The 25,803-nt window shown below is 39.1% G+C and overlaps 1 protein-coding gene across 1 annotated transcript in view; it reads left to right on the top strand.

Moving 5' to 3' along the window:
• The window catches only part of LOC126335114 (esterase E4-like), a 96,106-nt gene extending 89,252 nt beyond the window's left edge, over positions 1-6,854 (top strand). Inside the window, exon 10 of the mRNA XM_049998068.1 lies at positions 6,076-6,854. Coding sequence (XP_049854025.1) covers positions 6,076-6,247 — 172 coding nt within the window. The 3' untranslated portion in view covers positions 6,248-6,854. The remainder of the gene's footprint in view (positions 1-6,075) is intronic.
• Positions 6,855-25,803: the final 18,949 nt, after the last annotated feature.

The raw sequence follows: 25,803 nt of genomic DNA, 5'->3' as shown, positions 1-25,803 counted from the left end.
TATTACTAAGTTACATTAAATGAAACTTTAAGATATTCTAATGTATTAACTGCCATCAATGTTTTTCTTAATCATGCTTTAGCTATGTATTTTTTATTGCAAAATTCGTTTATAATTACAGTTTCTGTACTGTTGTGCTCTGTCACAATGTTAATATGCAGTATGAAAATGGCTGAGCTGCTCCCTGCTCTGTAGTGAAATACATGTCATGTGTGGAACATTGTTCAAAAGTGCTGAGAAATAGGTAGTTCTTAATGTTTTTCATAAATTTACAGAAAAAATTGGCTTTGCAATTTTCCAAGGGACTGTCTTTGATACAGTTGAGATACAAATACACACTGGACATATAGTGGAATTGGTAGTGTAGTAGATTGGTAACCTGGTGCAGTTCATGGATCACTGCTGCAAGACTCACCTTTGTCATCCTTTTTCTTTTCGTTCAATTTGAAATACCTACATCTTGTAATTGTAAAATTCATCATCATTTTTTTTATGAATAACGCATATCTTCTTGTTTCTAATTACGTACTGCGCAGAAAATTCTTGTTTTCATTTCAAATATAAATTCTTAACTGTCATTATTATATGAAAGATTATTATTAAAGGTTGCTTAAATTAAGAAAACATAACAATTTAATTTTTAAGACAAAAATGTATAACAACACACACTTTATTTGAACTATGTCCATTGTTTTATACCACAGATGTAGTCTCACACAAACCACAGTGATAAGTGTCATAGAAACATGAAAATCAATCATTTTCCTAGCATCAAGCACACTGTACAAATACTTCATTTTTATATTTGCCACTGTACCATTACAATATGAACCCAACAGAACTGATTCTGGAGCCAAGTTATGGAATTTGTCATGGGAAATAACAACACGGTTAAGTTGTCAGACACACTGGAACTAAAGCATGCAGCTTTTTCACATGTCACTGCTGATTGCTGGCAGAGTATAGAATGGCACATCATAAAAGAAGAGGAGAAAATGTGTTGCCTGAGTGGCTTCGTGCATTGTGTTCTTGACTGACTTGTTATCAGCATAGCAGATGACAGTTCCAGAAATGAAATGTATTTCTCTGAGATAAGGAAGGAGCCATGAGTTTACTGGATGACTGACTGTAATCAATACCTTAAGTGGCTTCATTATTCAAGAATATGGTGAAATCTGTGCAGTATGCTTTTGCACATCCCAGTATTTAATTTAGGAAATTGTGATCACTCTTATTTGTAATTAGAATACTATGTTAAGTTGGAGAATGAGAGCATTTTATGCTTTCCATATTTGGTCACCCAAGAAGAATGTGGTACTGCAGGAGTTTTGCTGAATGTTCTTTCATTCTCTTTAAAAATTAAATGACATTTGAAGCTATATTGTTTCTCTGCTCATCTCTATTTATTAATTATTTGAGTTCTGTTGATCCTGATAGCAATGGATTGCAAGGATATGGAACTTGTCAGTATTTTTACAATGTTAACAATACAGCAGTGCACAGTTTGGTTAATTCATGACAAGATTCATAGCAACAACATGGAACACTAGCAGAAATAAAAACATATGACATACATGATAATTAATACTATGTGTACACATTCAGATTAACGGTATCAAAGTATTTGAGCAACAATATAACACTACAGCAACAAATAGTTTACATCTATGTTTACATTGGAATGGCTAACCCAGTTGTATAATAAAAATTTGTTCCTATGCACACAAAAATTCACTAATTGAATGGAATGACTTTTGTATTACGTATTCTTAAGTTTGTCCTTGAATGTTGGTGTTTCAGGAAAATGTTCACATCATTGCAGGTTATTTGGAGTCATCCAGTGTATGTTCATGTAACACAGGATTAAATATATCCAGTCGTAGACCACTGGGGGTGTTGTTGTGAAAACTGTCCAATTGTTCATCATTCTCCTGTTCTTGGGTGATATCCTGAAAGATCACAGGAGAGGAGATAACAGCACAATCACAAACAAGCTGTCAGCAATGACATTTTCCACCCCAGAAATGTGGCAAATGTCCTTGGTGAACTGTAGCATGTACTCTAACTATTATAGTTAGTGTGGTGAACAGATGATAACAACAGCTTGTGATTGATGAAATAATGAAAGGGCGGGTGTCTTCTGATGAATGTACACACTCCATGAGCACTGTGATGCTGATAACTTGCATGACAAGAAACAAAGTGGCTGCCAACTGCAGCCAGTGCACTGTTGGAGTGCTGCACCCACAGCAGTCTGGCTGGCATCTTTAACTGCACCTAATTGTGCATTGTGTTTTTGTGGGAGTTGGGAGGGGGGGGGGGGGGGCAAGCATCATCCGATGAGACTCCATTTGGACTCAGCAAAGCTTTGTTCCATTGTGTCTGTCCAGGTAATGAGAACCCTTCCTTTAGCAATGGGGCCACAAACGTAGTTCTGTACTCAGGCATTCCAGCATCTCGACAGTTATGCAGATGGTGCCAGTAAAAGTTGATCACACTGAGGTATTGACAGAGACTTTTGTACATCTGTGGATGTGGCATATTCTGGATTGCCTGTATCTTGTACAGTAGAGGCTTCAATCTGGTAGGGGTGATTAGATGCCCATTTCAATCTCCATTATCCTGAATACGCATTTCGACAGGTCTATAACAATGCCAGCCTTACTAAAGTGCTGAAAGATGGTCATTAGGTCGCTGTGGTGGAGCTGAGGCAAATGCGAGAACATGAGGATGTCACAAGGTATGCAAAACATCGTGGGAGGCCTTGCAAATGGCCCCCCCCCCCCCTCCCCCAGGAAATGCTGCCAAGTCTGGGCAGCACTCCAAAGGCTGAACATAATATAAATGTTCTTGAAATGCTCAAATGGGATGATGGTCACCATTTTTTGTATGTCTTCCAGTGCAACAGGAATCTGAATCCAGTGCACAGTAGTCCCCACATTGTGTGCTGTGGTCTTCACTCCTGAGACTGGTTTGATGCATCTCTCCATGCTGCTCTATCCTGTGCAAGCTTCTTCATCTCCCAGTACCTACTGCAGCCTACATCCTTCTGAATCTGCTTAGTGTATTCATATCTTGATCTCCCTCTATGATTTTTACCCTCAACGCTGCCCTCCAATACTAAATTGGTGATCCCTCGATGTCTCAGAACATGTCCTACCAACCGATCCCTTCTTCTAGTCAAGTTGTGCCACAAGCTCCTCTTCTCCCCAATTCTATTCAATACCTCCCCACATGGGAGCCAAGAATTATCCTTTTTGGTATGAAATTTACGGCAGAAGACCACGGACTGCTTGACACTTGAAGTATGGCCTCAAACTCAGCCTTTGCTTCATTGTGCATTTGTGATGCCAGTAAGCATCTTGTAGTGGCTAGGAACACCCAGGATCAGCTAGTTGACACCAGTCATAGTTAATCTCCACACAAATGTGCAGTGCAGTCCAAGGTCCACATTCCAGTGATGAACACTATATGTTTTTGTGGCAGAATTGTTTGCTGTCATGAGAATCAGAATTTTAGCCTCCCTACAGTCTCTTAGCATTGGCCAAGGGAAAATGGATAAATCTGAATCAGTGTCAATCAGGTACCTACGGCCTCCACTGGGGACTGATGACCTCAGATGTTAAGTCCCATAGTGCTCAGAGCCATTTGAACGGTCTCCACTACAAACAGATGCTTTGATACTGCACTGCAGATGGGTGTGTCCAGGACTGGTCGCAGATGGCATTTGGGTGTGAGCATGATGAAAGGCATTTGGTCACTTTGTTACCAAAATGAGCAGGGTACCAACAGTAACTGCTCGGAGGTGGTTCTACTACCAAGTGGGAACTGTTAAAATGTGTGTTGCTGCAGTGTATGGTGTTGTAGGCTGCCGCAGCTGTGGTAATAAGCACTGTCGCCAGTACTTCGTGTACTCAATTGGCCAAGTTTGCAGTGGCATCCAGTTGCATATCTGTCTGCGTGGCTAGTACCACTTGCACCTGTGTAGGGAGGCTATGTGCCAAGATAATGTGCAACAGTGAATTCAGGACAATATCTGACTGCGCGAGGCTGTGCAGGTGTCACAGGAACTGAGAAAGTCACTGCATACCTCATGATGCAGCAATTGGTGCATCCGTTGTTCTTTTGGATTATGAAATCTGTTGGATAAATTCCTCCTTCATCTGTTGATACAAGGACTGCATCGGTGGCACAGTGATTATGACTTGCATTTTGGCCACATAGTTTTGATTGAGCTGGCTCATAATTTAATTTGGTGAGCCTGCAAGTAATCTTGTTACTTAGAAAAACCGTTTCCAATTGGCTAAACCACATAAATGGTTTGCAAGGCCAAAAGGGGGCAGACTAATCAACATGCATGCTGTGCTAGCTGTCGTCCCAGCAATGGTGAGTGGCATTGGTGTGATGCTGTTTTGCTTGTGCAAATTTTCATGAGTTGGCTCCCAATGAGCTGACGCCATGTGTGTGAGCCATGTCTGTAGCTTGCTCTCCAGGAACCTAATTCATGATGTAATTCTTCTATTGTCTATTGGAGTTCCTCTATAGTCATCATAATGCAATAGCTAAGTATTCACACACAGGGGAAAACACATATTTAGGGTAACTTGACACACATGAAGAAAGTATACACACACAAAAAAATTGATGTTCAGTATTCAAACACATACGCACACATTTAGGGGAAAGCAAACAAACATTTGTCCAGGAGTCCACTCGCAGTTCTACATCACTTCCACTGATCATGTCCTTCACCATTTGTTTTGTCTACAAATAATGTCAGGCTGATCATTGAAGTAGGTAACTGGTCGTTTTTACTGCTTTCAAGTCCATCATGCTGTGGGCCAGCTTCTACTGCCGCACCCATGCATTAAGTTCAGGCTGCAGGCTCAGGTGTCAGTAATTGATCAGAGACATGATTACATAATAACATATTTATTGACAACAGTTGGTATACTAGAAAACTTGCAGAAATATTGTCTGAAATGTTTCCAACCTGCAGTCATGTGACTGCAGTTAATAGCCTGAGCAATGATCCTGGAGGGTGCACACTCCTCAGTTATCGAGCGCATATTGTGGTCTCGCAGCTGCAGAAGGAGAAAGGATGTGTGTCTGGCCAAACGTGCAAGTTACCTCTAGTCTCATGGGCCACGATTTAATTTGTGGACATGATGGGATGGAGCGAATGATTAACACCTGTTAAAACTTGCAGATGTATCAGTGAAGAGTGTGTGTTGTACGTGACCCATACGGGTCACTGCTGACAAAATCAGGGTCACTGTAGATATCCACAAGGCACAGAGGTCTACCTTGCACTGGATTTTGCTTCTGTCTCTTCCGAGTCTGTGGGGACTGCACCATTGCCGAGGCCTAACACTAAATCGGTGCTCTTGGGTAAAACATGGTGTGCTGCTCTCCTTATGATTCTGTGGTACGGCTACCACAACATCACCAACAGGGAAAAATTTTACTGTGCAACTAATAGTATCTGACAAATTTTTCATGGATATTAAGTGAATTTGTCGCTTTATTACACTTTCTGCTAAACTTTCACTTCACAGTATAATGTATAGGTTGCTATTAGTCAAATATTCATTATGCCAGTCATTATATGTGAAGATACGTATGATCATGTCTTTGTTTATCATCAGTGCTGTGATACAGAATCAAAATCTAGGAATATGGTAGGAATATGGTATCTAAGTGTTCACTCACACCTACTGTTAATGAGATATCGCCAAGAGCTGTGTTTCACACATGTGGTTATTCCTGAATATTCATGTTGAATTTTTGGGAAAAGTTGGTTTGCCTCTAGGACTATCATAATGTTTGACCTTAGCATATGCTGACAGATGGACAACAGTGATGTTTGTCTAATTTTCTGTATCTGTTCTTTTATCTTTTTTGTAAACAAGAGTGACCTGTGCTCTTTTTCCAGCCCTGCAGGACTGATTACAATCAGGAAAGTCTTGATAAATATGAGCTGGGAAGAGCGAATTCCTCTTTTATTGTAAACAAAAAAAATCACAGAATGCACTGTAGGTCATTAATCTGTTCTTTTTATTTTTATTGTTACAGGAATCCTACATCAGAGAAGACAGATCTAGTTAATGTCGACTGGCAGGCCCTTAAACCCCGCACCCCACGGTACTTAGAGATAGGCTCACAGTTGGCTATGAGGCAAGACTTCTACCAGAAAGACCGCATGCAGCTGCTGGAGAGGCTCTTTCCAGTGACAAACATTTCATGATGGACTACACGCAGGGTTGGATAAGACTATCTTCACTACAATCATCGCAATGAAGATTACTGTTGATTTAGAAATTGCAGGATTCTAGAATGAAGCCAGAAATTTATTAGAACATAGTTCACACTTTAATTTGAAAGAGATGTAATAATGTAATTCTGTCTATACCTTCTAAGGTACTACCTAATTAGCACAATGTTAACATAATTACAATACTGTTCAGAAAACCTGGCTTGAAGAGTAAACTGGTTGATGCAAATGTTTGTCTACACCTTGAGAAAACAAAATAGGATTTGCTTCAAGTGAGTTGCAGTAGTTATAATTTTGCTTTTCTTTCTCTTGCCTATTACTCGACATTCTCTTAGTTGTCACAGTTGACAGAAGGCATGATTCAAGGATTCAGTTTTGTGACATGTATGCTTGTAAACAAAAAATTACAGGCTTTTTTTTTACTTTTATTACATTGTTTACTAGAAAATGAAAATGTAACAGAAATCATTTCCATTACAACAACCCCTTAAGAATTTTGCATGCATGAAATGTGAGCAAAATTCTAATGTCAACATAATGGAACAACCGAAGTTTAATTTGGAATAAATGATAAAATGTTTTTCTGAAATAAATTATTTCTACATGCAAATACTATTTTTCAGTGTGTGTGTGTGTGTGTGTGTGTGTGTGTGTGTGTGTGTGTGTGTGTGTGTGTTTGATCCAATAATATTTATTTCATTCTTATCTACCATAGGAATTTTAAATTCATTAAATCTATCATTATCACATTACATTAAGGAAATTTCAGAACATCTACACAATGATTTGAATTTAATCACCTACAGGGTGACACATAAAAATGATCACATTTCCACAATCCAATAAAACTAGAAGTGATGATGGAAAGAAATTGCATTCATAGTCATGGAAACCTTACAACTTTACCATTTACGAAACATTGATAGCATTTATCATTTTTTTAAATTATGTCCATTAGATGGCGTCCTCCTGTATGAATACATTCGCGAAATCTGCTGCTGAGATTCCTCATTGAATGCTGCAACATCTCAGCTGGAATACTCTCTCCCTGGACATTCCAATCCCTGCTGCTTGCTTATGAATTGAATGCCGTTGACTCCATAAGACAGGCTCGCATTCCCCCATTACCATGTGTATACATTATGGAAACCCTTTTGTTCTTTAAATTAAATGTAATAGGCAAGGACCGGAGACTACAAAAAACTGTGGTATACATGAGCACTTTACCAGACAAAACAGAAACTTACATATGACTCAAATCAGCACAGCACTGTGCCAAAAATGTACTTTTCACATGGGAGTTAAGCTTTATAACAAACTTCCTGAAAACAAAAAAGCTATCACTGAGGTCATTGAAGAATATTTAAATTTATGAAATGTGTTATATAAATACTTACTTATGTGTAAAGTGTATTATTGTAAGCTTTCATATGTATGCCTTGAAATTACTTTCAGCCTGTATATTTATAACTTGACTTGTCCAATGGTCTTATGCATAAGCTGCTATGTAGACAACAGGACCAATAAAATACAATCTACAATCAATGTTCACTGGAGAACACACACTTCTTGGTCATCCTGTTGGTTTCTTCTTGATGGCAGATCCAGTCTCTTCAAAGTTATTAATCCAGTATTTTATCATGTGTTTTGACAGAATGGTACCATGATGTCCTAAATTATGAAAGCATCAAAACTCCCTATGCGATGCTACCAAACTATCAATGTTTTTTATAAAACATTTTTATGGCTAATGCACACTGTTGTCTGTTCCACTGATCCATGATTACTGAAATGGCAGACTGTTTCCTCACTAAGTGACATGAACCTGCAGTGCTACAACCTGCCCATGGCTGCCACTACTCATTTAAAACACTCATGTTATTCTGTGTTAACCTGTATTTCTGGCAAAAATTTGAAAAGTTATTTTCAAATATTTTTGACAATTTCGATAATCCATTATTAGGTACACTACATTGTTGCAAGGCCCATTACCTTTCACACTTCAAATGGTTGTGTCACTGATTTCACCATCTCAGTCCAGTTTACTTCATCATCTCTTGTAGTAATGTATATCAACTTTATACATTTTATTTCATATCAAGACATTTAGCTGCTAGTGGGCATTGATTTATATCAAGGGGAAAGGCTGAAAATTTTTGCCGGACTGGGATTCAAACCCAGGTCTCCTGCTCACTAGGCAGATCCTCTAACCACTAATCCATCCAAACAAGTAGTCATCACAACTGCAATGGACAGCACTAGAAATTCTCAACTTATCCACACATTACTGATATAGTACCCCTGCCCATTATTCTCATTACTCATGGCATTACACTGCTTACTGCAAGAGTTCAAATGTAATGTGCATCTGCCCTGAAGGGATTGTTGGCCAGCCTCACCTTAATTATATATCTTTTGTATCAGCTATAAGACAGTTTAACCATCGTTACAAAAAAATTAGAAAATTAATTTTCACAGCAGTGATCAAAGCTACAGGATATATGTTCCTGCATCTAAAATTATGTTGTACTTGGGGCTGAAATAGAATCTTCGCAGATTTGTAAGTGAACTGTATCCCTTTCCCTAAAGCTCTGCAGTCCTTTTCCTTCATGCCTCTTCCTTCCGCTTCAGCTCTTCTGCCAGAAGAAGAAACCACTTGTAGCAGTTCGCCTGCTTTATTTATTTTGTTTATTGTCCTCAGTGTCAATGTACTTCGTTGCTATACTGGCTGAAAAATGGGGTTTGTAATTTGGGCACTGACTACTGTAAAAAATGCATACGAAAGATGCACAGTTGCATTTCACAATCTTTTACTTTCACTGCTCACAACCCTCCAATAATACACAATTATATGGCCAGTGCACTATAGGTTAACCTTCGATAAGCCTCATTAATAGGTTGCAGGTGAACATCCACATACTATTACAATAGTTTCCTGTTGAACATCAATGAGCAGTAGAAACCTAACCACAAAGTTCACATTTCTTGAAGAATAGCCAGGTACGTATGGAGCAAACACTGCCATTGTTTTTACACATGGCCTAATTGTGTTACACTTATTTCACGGATACATTGTTGTTGATCTAACCAACACAGGTTCCTCACCTGAAACTCTACCGTTGACTGACTGTCTTGTGACCAACAATTGGGCCCTTCTGTATCCTCACAATAATAGGTGCTGAAACTACATATTGTTTGAAGTTTAATTTACAGAAATTACAATTAAAACTTAACTCATTAAATTAACTGAATACATCAAAAAAATTCCATCATTTTTACAGTTTCTTCTACTACAAGAGTTAGGCTGAATTATTTGTTTAAATCTTGAATTTAAAATTTACAGTTATGCAAACAATAATTTTGACAAAACTGTTAATTACTTTGGAATTAATTGAGTGCTGGATTTTCTAACATGTTTTCGAATAGAGCCAAATAAATCCTTTAAGAATGCTATTGTTTCGTTTCCCAAATGTTTATAATTAGTACAGAATTTATATTTGTTTATACATCAACAATAGAATTTAAGTTAGAAACAATTACTGATTTCACCCTACAATGAAATATACTAATGAGTAATAGTCAAAATAAATTAGAAAATGAATTGTATACAGAAAACTAGGCACAAAATTGGATCTGGTGTTAAATTCTTTAAAACTGAGGGCCAATATTTCTCTATTATGAAGAAGAAGATTATATACATATATGTTAATGGTAATTAGTTAGAAGTGAAAAAATGAATTTAAGGAAGCAGATAGCAAAACAAGAGGGGAATTAAAATATCCCAGCTTGCTTCATCACACATTGGTTCCGAAAGCACATAGAAGTTAAATTAAATCCTTTTATATGTGTGTTTCCCATCCAGCAATTGTTGAGTAGATTTCTCATCTATCCACACACTAGTTTTAATGCCCCCCCCCCCCCTCCCCCAATATAGCAACAGGTCCATTATTATGTTCTGAGTAGTACTCGTTTTGTACAAACTGTTTAGTTATTTACCACTGATGATTATCTTGTATATTTCTACTCAAAACAAAGTTATCAGGTTAAACTAAGCATTTCTACAATTTCTTATCTAAGAGACTAATAGGTCATACACTTTTAATTCTGTCTTCTCATCCACTATACTCTTAATCACTCTCCAAAATTACTTATACTTCATTATAAGCATATTGCAGTATGATTCCTTGGATGTAATTCACTACATCGTCTGATTATTAGTCCCAAACCATAAGTCCATCTTCATATTCCTCTCAAAATACTTCATAATCTCCCACAGTAAACCACAGTCTTCATCATAATTACATCATCTCAAAATAAACTATCATTACTTCATTGGTCTAACATTATACATCTAATCAAAAACTAATCATTGACAAAAAGCTCTCAACATCACCAACAGTGCATGTGACATGATTCTTAACTGTACATTGCCTTGCATCCCACAAAACGTCTCTTCTTTTTTCATTATTTGATGAAATGTACCTCAGAGTATGAATGACACAAATTTAGACAAAGATGTTCAGTATATCATTTATTTACATTAAATTGGACGACTATCCTGCTCTACCATAAAAATAATGAATGATTGACAGTAGAAACTGCAATTCTGGTTCCTCCCACATATCCATAACTCTCACTATTACTATAATTTTTTCTTTGTAAATAATAATTAAAAGAGTGGACATATGCAGTTAACAGCAAAATCAATAGTTCAGTCATTTCACTTAACAACCAGATTCTTAAAAAAGTAGTTAGTAATACACATCATCTTGCAACTAGAATTATTGTTTTCATTGTGGGACCATCTGACCACCATGTCATCCTCACTGAGGATGCAGATACAAGAGCTGTGTGGTCAGCACACCGTTCTGCCTGTCGTTATGATGGTTTTCTTTGGCAGGAGCCACTGCTATTAGGTTGAGTAACTCCTCAATTGGCATCATGAGGGTGAGTGCATCCCGAAAAATGGCAACCGTGCTTGGCAGCCTGGATGGTCACCCATCCAATTGACCGGCCTCGCCCAACAGTGCTTAACTTCGGTGGTCTGATGGGAACCGGTGTATCCACTGTGGTAAGGCCATTGCCAGGAAATATATAGGGTGCATCAAAAAGAGTCATCTGATTTGGCATGTCTATATTTCTGAAACTAATAAACATATGCATTGAATTTAGTTTTTTAATGGACAGAAAACTCAAAAAGTTTTTTATACCTTTTCATAGGTGTTCAATATGTCCTCCCTTGAAATGCACAACATATGCCAATGCAGTATTCTAATTGTTCCCACACTGCAGCGAGCATGGTTTGAGTTACTCTCCAAAATTTAATGTGTTTTGTGCAGTTTCTCAGGAAAATATGTATAGTCCATTTTTCTTTGCTGAGAACACTGTCACAGGAAGCACAGGAAGAACTTTCTTTTCCCACAGTTGGAGGCTGATTCAAACAACAATTCATTTATCAACAGGATGGGCACTGCCACGCTGGCATCTGGAAGCGCAGGGATTTTTAAAGAAAAGGATTACTTAACAATGGATTGGTCACACTAGATCAAATGATTCAGCCTAACATTACTGGCCTCCAAGGTAAGTGGACCCAACTGTATGTCAAGACGGCCTTTGGAGAGCCAGTCCTGACAAAACTCTACCATCTGGTGAGCGAGATGTATGAGACAGGCGAAATACACGCAGACTTCAAGAAGAATACTATAACACCAATCCCAAAGAAAGCAGGAGTTGGCAGATGTGAAAATTATCGAACTATCAGTTTGATAAGTCGCAGCTGCAAAATACTAACGCGAATTCTTTACAGACGAATGGACAAACTAGTAGAAGCCGACCTCGGGGAAGATCAGTTTGGATTCCATAGAAATGTTGGAACACGTGAGGCAATACTGACCCTACGACTTATCTTAGAAGCTAGATTAAGGAAGGGCAAACCTACATTTCTAGCATTTGTAGATTTAGAGAAAGCTTTTGACAATGTTGACTGGAATACTCTCTTTCAAATTCTGAAGGTGGCAGGGGTAAAATACAGGGAGCGAAAGGCTATTTACAATTTGTACAGAAACCAGGTGGCAGTTATAAGAGTCCAGGGACATGAAAGGGAAGCAGTGGTGGGGAAGGGAGTGAGACAGGGCTGTAGCCCATCCCCGATGTTATTCAATCTGTATATTGAGCAAGCAGTGAAGGAAACAAAAGAAAAGTTCGGAGTAGGTATTAAAGTCCATGGAGAAGAAATAAAAACGTTGAGGTTCGCCGATGACATCGTAATTCCGTCAGAGACAGCAAAGGACTTGGAAGAGCAGTTGAACGGAATGGATAGTGTCTTGAAAGGAGGACATAACATGACCATCAACAAAAGAAAAACGAGGATAATGGAATGTAGTCAAATTAAGTCGGGTGATGCTGAGGGAATTAGATTAGGAAGTGAGACACTTAAAGTAGTAAAGAAGTTTTGCTATTTGGGGAGCAAAATAACTGATGATGGTTGAAGTAGAGAGGATATAAAATGTAGACTGGCAATGGCAAGAAAAGCGTTTCTGAAGAAGAGAAGTTTGTTAACATTGAGTATACATTTAAGTGTCAGGAAGTCATTTCTGAAAGTATTTGTATGGAGTGTAGCCATGTATGGAAGTGAATCATGGACGATAAATAGTTTGGACAAGAAGAGAATAGAAGCTTTCAAAATGTGGTGCTACAGAAGAATGCTGAAGATTAGATGGGTAGATCACATAACTAATGAGGAAATATTGAATCGGATTGGGGAGAAGAGAATTTTGTGGCACAACTTGACCAGAAGAAGGGATCGGTTGGTAGGACATGTTCTGAGGCATCAAGGGATCACCAATGTAGTATTGGAGGGCAGCGTGGAGGGTAAAAATCGTAGAGGGAGACCAAGAGATGACTACACTAAGCAGATTCAGAAGGATGTAGGTTGCAGTAGGTACTGGGAGATGAAGAAGCTTACACAGGATAGAGTAGCATGGAGAGCTGCATCAAACCAGTTTCAGGACTGAAGACCACAACAACAACAAACTGCACATTCTACAATACCACTGGTGAGCCTCATTTATGTCCCCATTTCCCACGCCACTACATTCGCCCCAATGAAAGAAACTACAACACCCATCACACCATACCCCGGAACTAATGATCCTACGGCATGTCACACAGTTCTCACTCATGGCAAAAACAGAAATTGTATAAGCTGATTTAAGTACTGGCTAATACGTAAACAAAGGATCCTAGAAACTATTCAGGCAGGTATAAATAAGTTGAAAGCATAATGAATAAAAAACACTGGTGATTACATATAAGTTTAAGTCACTGTTTACCTACGATACGCGCGTGTGAACTTAAGCCTAAAGTCTGAGGTATAGGCGCAAGAAGGAAAATAAACTTCTTACCCTGATTGATGTTATTTAACACTTCACCAACACTTCCAATAATGAAACAACACTTATAATATATTTATACCAACTGGAAACGTTTAGCTATAAGTTTAATTCACTGCTTACTTACGATTCACACGCGTGATATTAGGCCTAGGATTCGTGCTACAGGTGCGAGAAGAAAAATACGCTTCTTACACCGTTTAATCTTATTTTATACTTCACTAACACTTCCACTAATTTAACAACACTTATATTTATAACACCTGTAGACATTTAAAAATAGCTTAATAACAACGCTTTTTATAATTATTTAGTGCAGCAAATACTCAAAGAGTCCGCGTCGTCGCGCTGCGTTGCCATGCATAGTCATACACTGTATTTGTTTGTAGACAGTGCCTTCAAAGGAGACATAATCATAAGTGAGGATATAGTTTGTCATGACAATTAGGAAGGAGGTTGTAGGTTTGGAATCCATCAGGTGTTGGGAAAGATAAGTTGTATAGCAGCAAGGCCATGGGGATTGGGGATGTTACTGTATAGGGAGGTGGCATCAGTAGCGATGAGCAGTTGATGTTTACAAATGAAACCATACAAAATTCAGCTACAGCAAGCACTTGGTGAAAAACAACAACATGTGGAGTTCTGTAATTTAGTTCTTGGCCAGATGGAGGATGACAGTTTTCTTCCATGCCTAGTGTTCAGTGATGAAGCAACATTCCATTCAAATGGAAAGGTGAACCATCATAATGTGAGAATAAGGGGTATGGAACAACCACATGAATTTGTACATCAGACGGACTCTCCAAAATTTAATGTGTTTTGTGCAGTTTCTCAGGAAAATATGTATAGTCCATTTTTCTTTGCTGAGAACACTGTCACAGGAAGCACATGAAGAACTTTCTTTTCCCACAGTTGGAGGCTGATTCAAACAACAATTCATTTATCAACAGGATGGGCACTGCCACGCTGGCATCTGGAAGCGCAGGGATTTTTAAAGAAAAGGATTACTTAACAATGGATTGGTCACACTGGATCAAATGATTCAGCCTTACATTACTGGCCTCCAAGGTAAGTGGACCCGACTGTATGTGATTATTTCCTGTGGGGGTTTATAAAAGACTATTTATGTGCCTCCGTTACCAGCAACAATGAATGAACTGAGATATCACGTAACAGAAGCCGTGGAAGCTGTAACTTCTTCAGTTTTAATCTACAGGTCATAACCAACAGATTGTGGTCAGAGTCCACATCTGCCCCTGGAAATGTCTTACAATTTAAGACCTGGTTCCTAAATCTCTGTCGTACCATTATATAATCTATCTGAAACCTGTCAGTATCTCCAGGCTTCTTCCATGTATACAGCCTTCTTTTATGATTCTTGAACCAAGTGTTACCTATGATTAAGTTGTGCTCTGTGCAAAATTCTACCAGGCTGCTTCCTCTTTCATTTCTTTGCCCCAGTCCATATTCACCTACTACGTTTCCTTCTCTCCCTTTTCCTACTACCGAATTCCAGTCACCCATGACTATTAAATTTTCATCACCCTTCACTATCTGAATAATTTCGTTTATTTCATCATACATTTCTTCAATTTCTTCGTCATCTGCACAACTAGGTGGCATATAAACTTGTACTACTGTAATAGGTGAGGGCTTCATATCTATCTTGGCCACAATAATGCATTCACTATGTTGTTTGTAGTATCTTACCTGTACTCCTATTTTCCTATTCATTATTAAGCCTGCTCCTGCATTACCCCTATTTGATTTTGTGTTTATAACCCTGTAATCACCTGACCAGAAGTCTTGTTCCTCCTGCCACCGAACTTCACTAATTCCCACTATATCTAACTTTAACCTATCCATTTCCCTTTTTAAATTTTCTAACCTACCTGCCCGATTAAGGGATCTGACATTCCACGCTCCGACCCGTAGAACACCAGTTTTCTTTCTCCTTATAACGACATCCTCTTGAGTAGTTCCCGCCCGGAGATCCGAATGGGGGACTATTTTACCTCCGGAATATTTTACCCAAGAGGATGCCATCATCATTTAATCATACAGTAAAGCTGCATGCCCTCGGGAAAAATTACGGCTGTAGTTTCCCCTTGCTTTCAGCCGTTCACAGTACCAGCACAGCAAGGCTGTTTTGGTTATTGTTACAAGGCCAGATCAGTCAATCATCCAGACTGTTGCCCCTGCAACTACTGAAAAGGCTGCTGCCCCTCTTCAGGAACCACACATTTGTCTCGCCTCTCAACAGATACCCCTCCATTGTGGTTGCACCTACGGTATGGCTACCTGTATCGCTGAGGCACACAAGCCTCCCCACCAGCGGCAAGGTCCATGGTTCATGGGGCAGTAGAGATAGGAAAATACTGGAACAGGAAGGGAAAATTGCAGCTCTTCAAGCTGACCTAGACAAGGCAAGGGAGGATCTGGACAGGTTAAAGAGGGAGAAGAGTGAACAGAGGTGGGAAGTGGCAACAGGTAATAGGGGGAATAGGCAAAGAAGAGCATCAGACAGCTTTGTGATAAATCTTGAAAATAGATTTGACCTGTTGCCTCAGTCAGAATCGGATGAGCCTCGTGTAGCTGAAGCTGTAGAAAGGGCACAACAAGCTTTCAAGGACTTGAAAAAGGTAGGGCAATTTGTAAAGAGAAAGAAAGTTCTGTTGTTAGGTAGTTCCCATGGTAGAGGTGTTGGCCAACTACTGAAGGAAAATCTTGGTCCAGAGTACCAGGTCATAAACTTTTTCAAGCCTAGTGCAGATCTGGGTCAGGTAACAGAGGATATAGGTTCTCTATGCAAGGATTTCACAAAGGAGGATGCCGTGGTTATAGTGGGTGGTCCGGGAAACAGCATTGACAGAGACTCTGAATATTCCATAGAGAGTGACCTGGTGAAGATAGCATCAGCAACGAAGCATACGAGTGTGGGATTTGTGTCTGTGTTGAGACGCCATGATCGGCCTCATTTGAACTCTTCTGTAGGGAGGGTGAACTTGGAGTTGGAGTGGCTGCTTAGGACGGATATAGGGTCCCACATTGGTTTGATTCCTGTGGATGCTATTGATAGGAGGGACTACACTAGGCATGGCCTTCACCTCAATAGGAAAGGGAAGGGAAAACTGTCTGGCTTGATTGTAGCAAACTTAAGGGGGGACACTGTCACAAGTGGTACAATACCATTGGTCACAGGTGTTAGAGGGATGCCTTTTTTAGGATAGGGAAGGGGGATAGAAAATGAGTTTTAATAGATATTGGCAGACAGACTCAGTTTGAGAAAATAAATGAACAGGAGTCAGATTTTAGCATACAGCCTCCATTTAAACAATGTTTAACAGAAAGTAATCAGAAACTGCCAGTTCATCTTCACCAAAGTAGTTATAATCCCATTAGTATGCAGTATCATTTATCTTTATTACACCAGAACATTCCGGGACTCAGAAATAAAGTTGATGAACTACTCATTTGTATTGATGAAATGAATTCATCTAACGAAATTGACATATCTGCCTCTCTGAACATCAAGTGACCACTGGTATAGATATATTAGACATTTCACGATTTAAGCTAGCTTCCTACTTCTGCAGAGTAGATATGGAGGGAGGAGGAGTTGCCACATTTATTAAAAACTGCCATAAATTCGAGATCATTGACATTAATAAATTCTGTTTAGAGCAGCATCTAGAAGCATGTGCAACAGAAGTAGAGTTCCATAACAGATCCTATATAATAGTAACTATTTACCGAGCACCTGCAGGAAATTATAATCTATTCATAAATCATCTATAAGCTCTTTTGGGTTATTTAACAGTAAGAAACAAAGAAATTTTGATTGCTGGTGACTTTAATACAGATTTTCTAATTCAATCTTCCAGTAAACATTAACTGCAGTTAGTAATGTCTTTCAATCTAACTCACACTGTAAACTTTCCAACTAGTATCACTAAATCCTCAAAGACAGCCATTGATAACATTTTTATAGACAAATCAAAGGGACAAAATCATATCATAAAACCTGTAATAAATGGACTATCAGATCATGACATGCAGCTCCTTGTTTTAGATGTAAATTCTAGGCAGATTATCAAGACTGCTAAATCTGAGTACACGAGAGTATTCAGTCAACCAAACATTGAGTGTTTTAGAAAACTGCTCAAAGATATGAACTAGAAAGATGTTTATAGTGCTCATGACATGAATGAAAAATATAACACATTCATGAACAATGTCAGTACCATGTATGAAAACTGTTTTCCTCTAAAAGTTACTCAAATTAAACAGAAGTCTATAATAAAACCAGGGATCACACAAGGAATAAAGATTTCCTGTAAGACAAAAAGGAAAATGTATCTGTCAACCAAGAATAGCTCCAATACTGATTATTTAGCTAAATACAAGGAATACTGTAAAATATTTAAAAAAGTAATTCAGACATCTAAACAAATACACTACGAGAAGAAGATAGCAATGTCAGGGAACAAAATAAAAACAATATGGGATATAGTGAAAGAGGAGACTGGTAGAACCAGAAAGGAACAGGAGCAAATAGCACTAAGGGTAGATGACACATTAGTAACCAATGGGCATAGTGTGGCAAATCTATTTAACAAGTACTTTATTCCGTTACTGGTAGAATGGGATTGTCAGGATCAGTAAATAATGCCCTTGAATATCTGAAACTAGCCTTTACAAATAGCTTCAGGTACATGAATATGTCACTTACATCACCAAAAGAAATAACTTCCATCATAAAATCTTTAAAAACAAAGCATTCTAGTGGTTATGATGAAATATCAACAAAGTTAATTAAGGCATGTTCTTGTGAGTTTAGTACAGTTTTAAGTTACTTGTGTAACCAGTCAATTATAACTGGGACATTTCCTGACTGGCTGAAATATGCAGATGTTAAGCCTCTATTCAAGAAAGGGGATAAAGAGGTGCCATCAAACTACAGACTGATTTCACTTTTGCCAGCATTCTCAAATATTTTAGAAAAAAAGTAATCTACAGGCAGCTTCTCAACCATCTGACCACAAATAACATATTATCAAGAACACAGTTTGGATTTCTGAAGGGTTCTAATATCGAAAAGGCTATTTACACCTACAGTGAAAATGTGCTTAATTCATTAAATAACAAGTTACAAGCAGCAGGTATTTTCTGTGATTTGTCAAAGGCATTCGATTGTGTAAACCACAACATCCTTTTAAATAAATTCGAATTCTATGGTGTCGCCTGTAGTGCTGCAAAATGGTTCAAGTCACACCTCACTAACAGGAAACAAAGGGTGTCAGTGAAAGGGGCTAGTGAATTAACTCATCAGTCATCATCAGAATGGGAAGAAATTACATGTGGTGCCCCACAAGGATCCATCTTAGGGCCATTGCTTTCTCTTGTGTACATTAATGATCTCTCATCAGTTACACTGCCAGAAGCAGAGTTCGTTTTGTTTGCAGATGACACAAGTATTGCAATAAATAGTATGTCAAGTGTAGTTCTAGAAAGATCTGCAAATGATATTTTCATGGATATTAATAAATGGTTTAAAGCCAACTCACTGACATTAAACTTCGAAAAGACTCACCATATGCAATTCAGAACCTGTAAGGGGTTTCCACCCAGCATATGCATAAAGTACGAAAGAAGAGCAGATAGAAGAGGTTGACAGTCTTAAATTACTGGGATTACAACTTGATAATAAATTCAGTTGGGAGGAGCACACCACAGAACTGCAGAAACGCCTTAACAAATCTGTATTTGCAATTCGAGTGTTAGCAGACAAAGGCGACATAAAAGTGAAAAAGCTTGCATACTTTGCCTACTTTCATTCCATAATGGCATATGGTATAATATTTTGGGGTAACTCTTCAAATCAAACAAAAGTTTTCAGAGTCCAAAAGCGTGTGATGCGTATTATTTGTGGAGTATACTCACGGACGTCTTGTAGAAACCTCTTCAAAGAACTGGGTATACTAACGACTGCCTCTCAGTATATTTACTCCTTAATGAAATTTGTCCTAAATAATATATCTCTTTTTCCAACAAACAGCTCAGTTCATACATACAATACCAGGAACAAAAATGATCTGCACAATGATTTAAAAGCACTTACTTTAGTTCAAAAAGGGGTCCACTACTCGGGAACACTCATCTTCAATAATTTGCCAGCAAACATAAAAAATTTATTTACAAATAGAGATCAGTTTAAAACGAGCCTGAAAGACTTACTAGTGGCCACCTCCTTCTACTCCATTGACAAATTTTTTAATAGAAACAAATGATGTGTTGTATATATTTATACTATTAGTACTGTTATTTCAGCTTACAAATAAAAATAAAAAATAAAAAATGGAGACATGTTCCACATCCACGAGGATCTCCTCAACACGGATCCATGGAACGAAAAACTAATCTAATCTAATCTAATCCTTTGCCAACCTATTCATGAGCCATCTAGAGGAAACCTTCCTAAACACCCAGAATCCCAAACCCCTCACCTAATTCAGATTCATTGATGACATCTTCATTATCTGAATCGAGGGTGAGGATACACTATCCACATTCCTGCAGAACCTCAACACCTTCTCCCCCATTTGCTTCACCTGGTCCTATTCAACTCAACAAGCCACCCTCCTTGATGTTGACCTCCACCTCAAAGATAGCAACATCAGTACCAACCACTAGCAAACCTCCACTTTAACAGTTGCCACCCATTCCATACCAAGTAGTCCCTCCTATATAGCCTGGCCACCCATGGCTGTTGCATCCCTCCTGAAATACACTGAGTATCTCATTGAGGTCTTCAAACTTGTACAAAAACATATATCTTGGCCTTATCTCTCCAGTCACCCATGACTTTCCAAAGCCCCAACATCAGGCCACAGAGGACCATTCCCCTCATGACTCAGTACCACCTAGGGCTGGAGCAACTGGATCACATTCTCCACCAGGATTTTGACAATGTATTTTCATGCCCTGAAATAAGGAATGTCCTACCCACTATCCTTCCCATCCCTCCCACAGTGGTATTTCATCACCTACTGAACCTACACAATATCATCAGCCATCCCCACACAACCCCTGTTCCCAACCGCTTGCCTCATAGCTTATATCTCTATAATAGACATAGATGCAAGACCTGCCCCATACATCCTCCCACCACCACCTACTCAAGTCCGGTCACAAGCTTCACCTATCCCATCTAAGGCATGGCTACTTGCAAAACCAGTCATATGATCTGTGCTGGTGTAAGCTGTTGCTAACACTCTGATCGGCAAAGAGGTGGCAAGAAGATCAATAGTAGGCACTGGGGCAACCAGTCAGAAGTGAGGCCAAAGGCAAACTCAGAAGAAACATGCCACAAATGTCCTCTTGACCACCAATATTTAGACTGCCACCATGGCCCAGTCAGTCAGAGACACAGAGAGAGTCAGCCATCCAGTGAGTCACTGAGTTGAGTCACTTGCAGTCACAGACAGTTGCAATTGCAGTAAGTCTCAGCCTCAGGCAGCACATAGTGACCAGAGTAGAGTACATAGCGGGACTTGTAATTCACTAGTAGTGAGGCTAATGTGGCCTATTACGAAAGAGCTTGTACCACAACACTGGAATATCTTAAGTTAGGTAGCTTCTTGTTTAAGGTAATAAAGAACCCTGTTAATACATGTGTACAGTTGTGTTACAGAAATGGGATACTGGCCGCCAAACAACACCCTCTGCTTCCTTCCCATGGTGCAAGCCTACAGTGACAATGAGACAACACAAAATGATCAATCTAAGCTGCAAACACTGTGCTGCATTCTATATGATGGGCATGACAATCAACATGCAGTCTGTCCACATGAATTGCCACCGAGAAACTGTGGATAAGAAATAGCTGGACCACCCTATTGATGAGTGTGTTGCCCAACACAGCCATCTTCATTTCACTGACCACTACACAGCTTGGGGCTTCTGAATCCTTCCTACCAACACCAGCTTTTCTGAATTGTGCAGATGGGAGCTCTTCCTGTGAAATATCCTGTGTTCCTGTAACCCTCCTGGCCTTGACCTTTGTTAGTCTTTGTCCATACCATCTAACCCCTCCCCTGTTCCCATTTCAGCACTACACAGTCCTCTATTCCACGAGAGCAACCAGTCTTTTTACCACTCTCCTTTTCCATTAACCCTCCCTCATCCTCTGTATAACCTCCCAACTGCACCTAGCTGCCCTACCCTCTCTCCACCTCATGCCTGTATGCTCCCACAAACAGCACTTCACGATCCCTCACCCCTACTCTGCTATGCCCTCCCCCCATCCCTGCCCCAGCCTCCTCCTTACCCTCTCGACACGGTCGTATCTCCAATCCTGTGCTGTTACTTGCAATGTGGCCTCAGCCGCCAGAGACTACAGTCATACGTGTGGGAATTATGTTTGTGTGAGTGTGTGTGTTTATGTTCTACCACCAATGAAGGCCTTGTTGGCCAAAAGCTCATTTTCTGTTAGACTTTTTTTGTGCATATCTGAGATTCAGTATCTCTGTTTTATGGTAAGTAGCAACTGTCCTTTTCATAATATTGTGCAATAGTTTTTTTATATATGTAGAAATGAATTGGCAGTTCCTACCCACCACATTTTACACATTGCAGTGATAGAAATTCTTCTACGGAATAGAATGACCTGTTGTTGTTGTTATGGTCTTCAGTCCTGAGACTGGTTTGATGCAGATCTCCATGCTACCGTATCCTGTGCAAATGCAAAACGTTACCTATGTATTATTTGAAGTCCACTGAGTAAGTGCGCCAAGTCTCTGTCACTTTCAACAGATAATGTAGCTGGAGGACAGTTTCAAAATAGTGTATGTGAGTGATGTATGTTAGAAGCAACATGCCATCATTGAATTTCTCACAGCAGAGATAGAAACTGTGGGGAACATTCAAAAATGCTCTTGCAAAGTCTATTGTGCATCTGTTGTCAAGAGAAGTACAGTTAGTTGCTGGGCAAGAAGGGAGAGGTAATCAGAAGGCAGTTTGGTGGAACTCCACGGTTTGCACTGGTCAGGGAGACTGTCCATGGCTGTCACACCTGACATGTTTCAGTGAGCTGATGTTTGGGCCATTAAAGGATGCCATTCATAGTAGATGTTTTGATGACGATGAGTGTTGAGGTGATTCACACAATGAAGCACTGGCTGCACCACCAGGACAAGGACTGGTACCGACAGGGCACACACACCCTTGTTTTGTGCTGGAGGAAGGCCATAGAATGAGAAGGAGATTATATGGAAAAATAGGGTGGGTAGGTAAGACACCATTCTTTCATGTGTGTAATTATCTTTATGTTCAATAAAGAGTAATTCTCATTATGTTCAATAAAGAATTAATGAAGAAAAAACTGCAGTGCATTACTGTCTGTGTAACCCTCGTATATTAAAATTTTTGGCTGCAGCATTTTACACCCCTTTTTGTGCCAAAGACAATCTCAATTTGGAGTAGTAAATGCCACTTTTTCTTCTGATAATACAGTATCTACATTTTTGTCTCTTTTGAACTGCAGTGGACTATTTACAACTAATTTTGTAAGGCAATAATTACACTGTGAAGCTGCACTGGTAGTCAAAATGCCCAACATCTCAAACAGATGTCTACAAGGTGATTGTGGGTGAGCACCACATATTACTCTTGCAGCACATTTTTGAGCATGAAGACTTTCTTTCTTAAAGATGATTTACCCCTGAGCATTATTTCAAATGACATTACTGAAAGAAAATATGCAAACTATTTCAGCTTACTTACTTGTCTCTCCCCAAGATTTGTGATGATTCTATATGCAAATGTGACTGAACTAAGCTGTTTTACAAGTTTCAAAATGTCTTTTTTCCAGTTCAATGGTGGAATACCTTTGAGATGTACAGAAATGGATATGCCAAATTTTAATTTATATTTATTTTAATCAAGAGAGATCATTTACAGAAAACCAGACATTGATACTTTCAATTACAATACTAGAGACATGGGCAAAGAGAATTAATTCTGCATGTTGTATATCTGATGGAAGATTGTTTTTTTATGAGCACCAATGGTTGATACTTTCAATTACAATACTAGAGTCATGGGCAAAGAGAATTAATTCTGCATGTTGTATATCTGATGGAAGATTGTTTTTTTATGAGCACCAATGGTGGACCTAAGATTAAGCCTTGGGGAATCCCGTACATGGTTTCTCTCCAGAAAGAAGAATATCATATGACTACATTGATTGAATTACTAAGTACAACTTTCTGCATGAAAGCTTTTCAGCTTTTGCTTTGCCAACCCTCAGTTTCAGTTACAGTCTCATTCACTATTGACTAGATGCTAACTTTGGTGTCACTAATAGCCTTTGCATATTACCAGAATTCTTTTGGGTTTTGTGAAAGATCATTTGATAATACTCTGCTATGGTAGTCGCAGAAGGCTTCACACATTGCCTCTTGACATCCAAATGTGTTTCATTCAGCATCTATCTACTATAGTCCTGTGCTTTGTTTTACACCTGTTACGTGGTAGTCTGTTTCCTTAAAAGTTTCTTCACAGTGACTGTATACCATGGAGGGTCCCTTCCATTATGAACTATTCCACTGGGTACATATCTGTCCAGTGTATTGTCAATTATTCTTTTAAACTTGAGCTGTAGTTCCTGTACAAGCTTCTGCCCTGTGTTGAAAATTTCAAGTTCCTCATTGACATATGACATTACTGATGTTTTTACTTAGATTACTGAACATATATATATATTTCTTCAGAGAAGGCATTTAGTAATGTTTAACAGAATATCTTATCACACCCACCACCACCAAGACTGTCATTTTCCTGATAGATGGTTGGATGATTAAAGTCTCCTCCAATGATTACACTGACTGGGGAACGTACATATAAGTGAACTGAAGTTTACTTTAAAGTTTGCAGTCTGGCAGGTGACAGAAGGATCTAATTACCATTTTATGCCCAGTCTTGCTGTTGAGTCAAGCCCAAACAATCTCACAAGCTGCTTCAATTTCTGTCTTGGTGGAGTTGAGTTTTATGGTTACTGCAACAAATACTCCACCTCCATTTCCCATTAGCCTATTCTTTCAATATACACTTAAATTTTCTCCAACATCTCACTGCTATCAATTTCAAGTTTCAACCAGCTTTCTGTACCCGGTATTATGTGAGCTTCACTACTTTTCAAGAGTGCTTCGAACTCTGGCACTTTGTTGCAAATTCCTCAGCAGTTAACCACTAGGATTTTAATATTGTCACCTGTGGCACTTGTTTCAATCTTACACAGATACTTCTGGGTTTCCTACAGCTATAGTTATCTGGATTGGGTGGAGAGTTGCCTAATCTAAAAAAACTCTCTGTGTGCACCCCATTCACAGTCAGCTACATGGGTAGCAGCCTCTGATGTGTAGTGCTCACACACACTATTTAGGCACACCCTTAAGTTCTCAACTCTATGGTGCAAGTCCAGGAAGTTGCACCCTAGCTCATCACAGAACTTTTGAAATCTCTGGTTCACTACTTCTGATTGACTCAGAACTAAGGGCAACGATCGCTTCTGTGGAAAATGCCGCAAACTGTGAGCTTCATTGATATTCCATGCACAAGACTAGTCTTCTCGACCTTCTCTGCCAGTTGCTGGGTTGAACCAAGTATGACCTCTGAGACCAGACAACTGCGGTGACTGAGGCAACATATTTGTTTTTTGCCAAAAAACCCAACATGCTCTACACTGTGTTGACAAGTTGCCTTGGCCTGCTCGATCACTAGTTCTGTCTCCAGTTAAGCACAGACAGAACATCTTTGTGGACTACTCTAGTGTCATCCACAACCAACATTAACTGTCCCCGTATTGACCGACCAAGTGCAATAGGCATGGAACTCCATCCAGCAAACTGACATCCGGCACCAGTACAATACAATGCATGCACGTTTGCGTGCTTGCAGTCAACATTGTGGCAGTTACACTGGTGGTTAATGTACCAGAATTTCACATTTGCAAAGGCTTATCTCACATTTACATTAACATGTGATCTTTTAATATTTATCACTTAAATATGTTACCTAGACAATGCATTTCTGAAATTTCATTACTGTACATTAATTATTTTTTGGTGTTCTGATTTT

The sequence above is a fragment of the Schistocerca gregaria genome, chromosome 2, assembly GCF_023897955.1.
Source record: "Schistocerca gregaria isolate iqSchGreg1 chromosome 2, iqSchGreg1.2, whole genome shotgun sequence".
Classification (NCBI taxonomy): domain Eukaryota; kingdom Metazoa; phylum Arthropoda; class Insecta; order Orthoptera; family Acrididae; genus Schistocerca; species Schistocerca gregaria.
This window is presented reverse-complemented; position numbering and strand designations above follow the sequence as displayed.